Genomic DNA, 7732 nt, shown 5'->3' with positions numbered 1-7732 from the left:
ACATTTTAGATTATTCTTATATTGTTCGGGATCAGAAACACTAAAAACCAGCAACACTAATAAAGTGTTTTTTGATCTTTTTTAATGCTTTAATTAGATTAAAATCTTGTTTCAAGTTCAGATTTTCAACTTCATAAATCTATTCAGGCTGAATAGAATTCACAGTTCTAGCACATGGATGCTTTAATGACATAAAGGTATGCCATTCATGTTAATACATCATAATTCAGCAGTCAGCGGGTCAGATACTGCTGCGTCAGAATAGCTGATCATTCAATTCAATTCAAATTCAAAGATATTTTATTAATCCCAGAGGGAAATTAGAGTTTAGAGATAATGTCTTTTTTCATCTTTTTGAAGGTTGTTTAGAAGAAACGTTAAATATTCTCCTTTCATATGAGCCTGTGATTCATTCATATCTTTTAATTTAGCCTTTGCCTCTTAAGCCTGGTCTTAATTAGTGTTTTCTACTTTTAATTCCTGCACGCCTTTTTGTAATCATGCAAAACAAACGGAACAAGCGAGAAAAGCCAGTCACCGCGTCGTCGTCTGAAAGTGACGATAATATTTACGAGCTGCCCCTGCTCTGCCCTCTGGACTGAACAAAGCAACTACAACCTGGCAATGCGTCAGAATGGCAGAAAAACAATATTATGTTTAACCAGACCGTTTCATTAACAGGAGGTTAATATTATTTTATTTTGACTCCATCAGCGCTCACAGAGAGTTGAGAACTGTTGTTGGGTGTAAAGCATAAAACAACTTTCAGTTGTCAGCAGCTGTTTAATTATTTATTGTTATTGTATGGGGGGACATTCACATGTCTGCAGAAGTGAGAAGGACACCAGAGGAAGCAGGCACGCTCTTCTTTAACTTCTGACCCCTCAGAGACGGATGCTTGGATCTGTTGTCCCCCCAGCAGCTTTGTGGCTGAGTCTGCGCTGGTTTCCCACACTTCCACATTCAGAGGAGCAACTAAGACGTGTTCTTTGTTGAAAACGGTAAATGAACTGTGTGTTTGTGCTTCCTGTTAGTGAGCCGTGGAAGGAAACGGCAGCAAAGGCCATCCCCGCAAACAGTCAACGTCGCATGGACGTGCGGATCACGTGCGTGTTGAGTCCGTCGGTCCAGACCACGTCTGTAGGACATCCAGACTAGGTCTTAGCACAGTGAGATTATTAGTCATAAGAAGAAAGGTCGAAAGAAGTGGTCACAAAATAACACGAAAATGCAATTCTTGTTTTTTATTAGAAAACCAAGCACATGAAGAGCTAAAGCTCCAGTTAGAGGTGGTGCATCAACACAGCGAGAGAGTAGAACAGCGTCTTTATAAAAGACAGAAGACACTTGGAGCTGAGTGTCATGTCACGTTCTGAACCTAATGAACAAAATAATGAACAGAGCTCTTCCGTTCGATCTGAAAACAGATCACAGCGTTCTCCGACACCAGTTGTGTTTAAGTTTTCTAACAGATCATCTCACTGATCACACGGTGATCATCAAGAATTGTTCCAAAAGTGGAACATTTAGGATAATGGATCAAAAAAAACGATCGAGTGATAATAAACATCACCGGTTTACTATAAACACAGTAAAATGTTCATAATGAAGGCAACAAACCTTTAAGAATTAAAGGATTTGGATCTTAGAACAGATCTGTTTGGATTAATTAATCCCAGATATTACATGTCCATCTGATCACATATATCAATAATTATAATATTGTCCATGTAGCAAAAGCTGCAAATTACCACATTGTGAAACAATGAGAAATTATTGCTGATGCAATAAAAAACAATTGGATGCAACATGCATCAGCGAAGCTCCTGGCTTAAGTAGGAAGTTACTTTTTGTAAAAAGAAAAAAAAAGTCCACGTCTTTACAGACGGATGAAAGTCCTGCGCAGACAGCAGGACACGTCCACAGGATTCTTTTTCCTTTATGGTTGACCAATGTGGTCGCTTCAGTTTTTAGTCAGTACAGGTTCACCACGGCCTCCAGAGATCGTGTTCCTCTGGATTCTTATCTCTGTGGATGCTGGTCTGAACCCTGGTGCTCAGAGGACAGAAGTCCTCCTCTCTCTGGTTCTGATCAGAGGAAGACTGGAGCTCATTGAAGTGGTCCAGAAGTCTTCTCTGCTTCTGGTTCTGCTGCTGCAGTCGTGTCAGGACACAGACGGTCATCTCCAGGATGTCTGCTTTCTCCAGCTTGGAGTCTGGCTGCTGTTTGAGGAACTCTGGACCCAGGAGAGACTTGAGCTGCTCGATGCTGCTGTTGATTCTCTCTCTGCGTAACTTCTCCACCAGAGGCTTCCTCAGCTGCAGAAACAAGAACAACATCATTAATGAACTGATTCTCCATCGCGATGATGACATCAAGTCTAAAACCTTCTCCAATAGCTTCTGTCTTTCCATGAGCATCGTGTTTACCTTGTGGCTGAGAACCAGCTGATCCTGGGTGGATGCTGCAGTGATTGTAGGAGCCATGGTTTGGTCTGTAGAGGTCTCTGTGGAGAGAGTCTGATCTCTGCAGCCTTCAGCCCTCCTATTTATACTCACACATCTCCATTTGAATGTGTGGGTCCTGGTGTGGATGGACTTTCCCACAGTCTGGACCAATCAGAGAGTCCTGCAGGACAATGCGGCATGTGGGGCAGCAACATGCTGTCGTTGAGGCTTTGAGGGGATAATGGTTAGATTTCAGAGGAGCAGGTGGAACCGGCTCAAAGATCTCTGAGTCCATGTGGGAAAGTGGTGACCCTGAAAGCCGATCTGCTGCTTGAGGTTGAGATCAGATTCCCCAACGTGGTAAACGTTCTTCATTCAGGCACACTTTTGTTAAGTACACGGATCACATGTTTTTGTGCAATGAAGAGTTTGACCAATAAGGTGTGATAACTGGTGAATTTTTATCATGTTGAATAAAATCATAAACGTCCGTTTGCTTTAAATTGTTTATTTGATCTGTTTTTTATAATAACTCTCATTAATTTGAGTTTAATAAGATTTTTGCTAACTAGTGTTTTTGTATTGGAGTAACTGATGAGCTGCCGTCCAGATGCTGCTGGTTCTTGGCACGTGTCCTGCTGTGGGCCCGTGCAGCAGCCTGATAATCATCCCTGACACGTGCCTTGTTGTTGCTCGTGTGAGTAGCGAGTGGATCCAAGTTTCCCACACTGACTCAATGGAGCCCAAAGGGGACGCCTGTGACAGGTGCAGGCTCTGCGTCGTTATGGAAACGGAGTATTACATCACTCACCATCTGGCTGGCTCCATGATCCAGTAAAATTGAACGTAATAGTGATAAACAATAACGTAAAATGGACTGATTTAATTCTAATACATGTGTGTTCTTTAAAGTCTCTCATCTTTACCTTTATCCTTTATGGCTCATGCCTTTATTCTGTTAAATAACCGGAAGTTTAGTGATTGCTGCTGGAAATTTTCATTTTTAAAGGTTTTTTGCATTTTGAAATTTTGCGCAAAAAGAATTCAACATTTCTGCTAGACGAAAAATTCTTCATTTAATATAAAGTGAAACCAGCTCTCATTTGGACCAGATGCAAAAACGTTGCAGTTCCTAATTTGAATTTCCAGAAATCAAACAGAGATAAAAAAAAATTATGACAACACTGATCTTCTGGTGTGAGATGTGTCTTCACCCTGCAGGCTTAAAGAAGTCCAACCAGGCAGACGGACGATGTGATTGGCCGAAAGTAACACATGAGGACTTTGGTTGAATTTGCTTTATTTGTTGTAATTCCTTCCAGATGGGACTGATTTGTGTTCTTTGAAAAGTTTATCAAATGCTTTAAACATCAGAAAATTCTAGGTTTTGTCATAATGCGAACAGGATTTTGATATTTTCGCTACAGTTCAACGCTTTATTCTTTTACAACCATTTGCACAACTTTTAGGCTCTATTGCACTAATGCGATCGTTAAGAATGCGATTTGATCAAGAAACAAACTTTTTAAACCTTTTCTCTTAATTTTTGTTTAATCTTTCATTAAGTTAGATTTGATTCTTCATTATATTTTTAATAATAATTCTATTTTTGTTGTACTTGTGGGCGCCTCGTGTTTTTTACCTTGAAGGCCGCTATATATGCAAATAAGCAATGGGATGCTTGAAATGTTTACATCAAAAGGTTTTATTCCAACTATTTTGGTTAAATGAGATGGACCTGTTATTTTTAGTGTGACTCTCATAATAATCAGACGGATCTTTATGGGACTTTAGATGATATCTGGTGTCAGAACACAAGAAATTAGGTTGTGTTTTCTGCCTCTTGTCAAAGAAGTGGAACACTTGTTTGATCGGTGCATTTGCAGTGGTATCTTGTTGGAATGAATGCCTTGCAACTCGTACTGGGGGTGGGGTGGGGTGGGGGGGATCACAGCTGAGCTTCAGACGGCAGGTTTTGGAGTCTTATTTCCTGATATTTGGACATCTCGCCTCGAATTGGCTAACAGCAACACGACTCTACCACTGACTTGCAACGTTGATGTTTTATCCCCACTGGAGGAGTTCTGCTGAGTGGTGGATCTGCTAATGCTAACGGTCAGCTTCTACTGGGATTATTTAAGTTTATTTATTTGGCAGACAGTTTTATCCAAAGCGACGTACACTTGTTAACCCATAGGGCATGCTGTGATCTGTGGGGGAAGCCAGAGTACCACGCGTGCATGGGGAGAACATGCAACCCCACACAGAAAGGCCGCAGCCGGGTTTCCAACCTGCAACTTTCTTGCTGCGAGGCAACAATGCTAACAACTACGCCACCATGCAGCCTGCAACCCCTACTATTTGAGACGTTCTCTGATGTTTCCTGGATGCTAAACCAACAACAGCCTTCCCTGTCGTGAGTCCAGATGGGCGAGTCCATGAATAAGTGACTGTGTGACGTAGAGTTTCACCGTCTGTTTTCTGTCAGCAGCTAATGCAGGAGATGGGTGTAGGAGACTATTTTCATGTTCAGCCTGCACGAAACACTCAGAGTGACCCGTTAGAATCAGAAATATTGGGGTTTCAGTGTTGCACACCTAATGAAAAATTTATTTTTTAGGGTTTCTAAATGTGAAAACAATCCGGTGTTTGTTGAATTTGGTCTCATCCCTCTTCAAGAACAATTTCGCCTTGATCTCTTTGCACACTCCCCGTGACCTTATTCTGGACGGAGCAGATTTAGAGCATAAGTGACTGGATTGACCTTCATTTCTGTGTGACCTTGCTTTTCATTGGACAGACCCGTCCTGATTATTTCACCCAGCGGTGCTGTGAGTGACTTTATTCTGGTTTCCCACACTTCGTCCTCTCATTAAAGGAACAATAGAAGTGTGCCTCATTATGCAAAGCATACACGACCTCCTGAGACCTGAGCTTTGGGTTTTTGATAGAAAATCTCTATTTTCCCCTCGTTATTTCAGATCTGCATGATAAAATCTAACAGGCACGGGCGGTCCAGGTTAAACAGAGCTTTTCTTTAAAACACCTCAAAGTGAAAATGAGGCAAAAAAACAACAACTGTGAAACTGTTAAATTAAACAGTTCCCAAAGAAGATCACTTCAGTTGTTCAAACCCATAAAATGCACAACTTTAGAACAAAAAGATGTTATCGTTTGTTCTGGATTAAACATCAAATGTATTCATTATGAAATTCTAATTCTAGAGGACGGAGCTTCGACTTTAAAAAGAAAACACGTCTCCAGCTGGGAAGTTTCTTTTTTAATTCAAAAAGGCACGAGTCCAATCAGGAGCCAAAACTCCAATAAAACATGATGATGCATCAAAACAGCAATTTGCAGGAAAACAGATTCTTTATAAAAGACAAACATTTTACACATTTCAGGCCTTTTTTACAAAAAGAAAACTTAGATGATTGATTATTGAATTATTCATACAATTCTTTAAATCAATTCCCAAATAAAAAGTCTGTCCTGAAAGGAGACCTCAAAGAATCCTTTTAATAAAAAGGAAAATTTTACATTTTAAAATAATTAAAACTCTGTTTGCTGATGATCAAAGTAAATAATTTTACCTTTTTAAGACATCAATGAGGTTAATATGTTGAAACCACGTGGTAATTTCTGTGCTGACCTGAGAACAGATCTGTTTTTATGTTTATATAATAAACATAATTAAAAACCAGCTCAGTCAGAAAAAGGACATTTTAGAACAAAGGTGTGAAAAATATTGAAGGTAAAGTTGGAAAAAACAAACTTTTCGATGTAACAAAAGTTGTTTAAAGCAACAAAACATCATTTTTCTAATCCTAGACTTCAAGAACTACAGAAACCGTAGATTCAGTCGTGCAACATGCATGAAGGTTTGTTTCCTAAAGGAAAAGATCCTGAAGTCATTTTCACAGAAAATGTTTCATCAGATATAAAAATCTGACAGGATCCTTCTGCACGCTCAGAAGAACAAGTCCATGAAGTTTCATGTCTTCAAAATAAGACCAACATGGTCAGATGTTTCTGCAGGAGTCTACCACGGCCTCCAGGGGGCGCTGCTGGCTGGACTCTTGTCTTTACTGGTGCTGGTCTGGACCGTGGAGCTCAGAGGACACAGGTCAGCCTCTCTCAGGTCCTGCAGCTTGTTGAAGTGGTTCAGCAGTCTTCTCTGGGACTGTGTCTTCTCCTGGTCTCTGGACAGGAAGTGCGCCACCTCCTGGACACATCTGGAGAAGCCCTGATCAGCAGCTGCTTGATGCTGCTTCTGGTTCTGCTGCTGCAGTCGTGTCAGGACACAGACGGTCATCTCCAGGATGTCTGCTTTCTCCAGCTTGGAGTCTGGCTACTGTTTGAGGAACTCTGGACCCAGGAGAGACTTGAGCTGCTCGATGCTGCTGTTGATTCTCTCTCTGTGTAACTTCTCCACCAGAGGCTTCCTCAGCTGCAGAAACAAGAACAACATCATTAATGAACTGATTCTCCATCGCGATGATGACATTAAGTCTAAAACCTTCTCCAATATCTTCTGTCTTTCCATGAGCATCGTGTTTACCTTGTGGCTGAGAGTCAGCTGGTCCTGGGTGGATGCTGCAGTGATTGTAGGAGCCATGATTTTGTCTGTAGAGGTCTCTGTGGAGAGAATCTGATCTCTGCAGCCTTCAGCCCTCCTATTTATACTCACACATCTCCATTTGAATGTGTGGGTCCTGGTCTGGATGGAGTTTCCCACAGTTTGGACCAATCAGAGATGCTGAGCTGAAGCAAAAGGAAAGCTGGCCCGCCACATGCTCTGTGCTCGTGTTCTTTTGGGACAATAGTTTGGTCTCAGGGGAACAGCTGGAGGAGCTTTTAGAGAACCTGAGAAAGTGGTGACCCTGGAGAGAGAGATCACACACTCCTCATCAGATCACACACTCCTGATCAGATCACACACTCCTCATCAGATCACACACTCCTGATCAGATCACACACATGTCTGAAATGACAAATCATCACATTTAAGCACAAAACTGTTAAAAATATTCAGAATTTTTTACTTTAAACAACTAAAACATAAGAAATGTTTATTTTTTAGTTGGTTTCAGTAAAACTTGAACTTAACCAGCTTTTTTAGATGTTTAATTTTGCGACTCTGAGGTATTTTTCTGTTTATTCTGTTGTTTTACGAAGAGCCAAGTTCAATTTTGATCCAGATGTTAAATAATGTGAGAGTAACACTCAAATTTCTTCTTTCAATCTAAGCAATAATTAAACATTTCAGTTATATGAAGTAAAGA

General features: G+C 40.8%; 1 protein-coding gene and 1 pseudogene across 1 annotated transcript; both read right to left on the bottom strand.

The window, feature by feature from the left end:
• Nucleotides 1-1229: 1229 nt before the first annotated feature.
• LOC107384909 (hairy/enhancer-of-split related with YRPW motif protein 2) lies at nucleotides 1230-2564 on the bottom strand. Its single transcript, XM_015958426.3, has 2 exons — nucleotides 2430-2564; nucleotides 1230-2318 (listed from the first exon to the last, which is right to left on the bottom strand). Exons 1-2 carry the CDS (start codon nucleotides 2484-2486, stop codon nucleotides 1986-1988), a joined length of 390 nt encoding a protein of 129 aa, XP_015813912.1. The 5' UTR covers nucleotides 2487-2564; the 3' UTR covers nucleotides 1230-1985.
• A 3716-nt stretch (nucleotides 2565-6280) lies between these two features.
• LOC107384910 (transcription factor HES-5-like) lies at nucleotides 6281-7080 on the bottom strand (annotated as a pseudogene).
• Between the last annotated feature and the right edge of the window lie 652 nt (nucleotides 7081-7732).

This window comes from Nothobranchius furzeri, chromosome 3, assembly GCF_043380555.1.
Source record: "Nothobranchius furzeri strain GRZ-AD chromosome 3, NfurGRZ-RIMD1, whole genome shotgun sequence".
In the NCBI taxonomy this organism is placed as follows: domain Eukaryota; kingdom Metazoa; phylum Chordata; class Actinopteri; order Cyprinodontiformes; family Nothobranchiidae; genus Nothobranchius; species Nothobranchius furzeri.
Note: the sequence above shows the minus strand (reverse complement) of the source record. Positions and strands in the feature narration are given on the sequence as shown.

Coding starts and splice junctions, on each gene's coding strand:
- LOC107384909 (XM_015958426.3), bottom strand. CDS start 2,486: ATGGCTCCTACAATCACTGCAGCATCCACCCAGGATCAGCTGGTTCTC. Junction 2,319..2,429: donor AGCTGGTTCTCAGCCACAAG/GTAAACACGATG, acceptor TTGTTTCTGCAG/CTGAGGAAGCCTCTGGTGGA.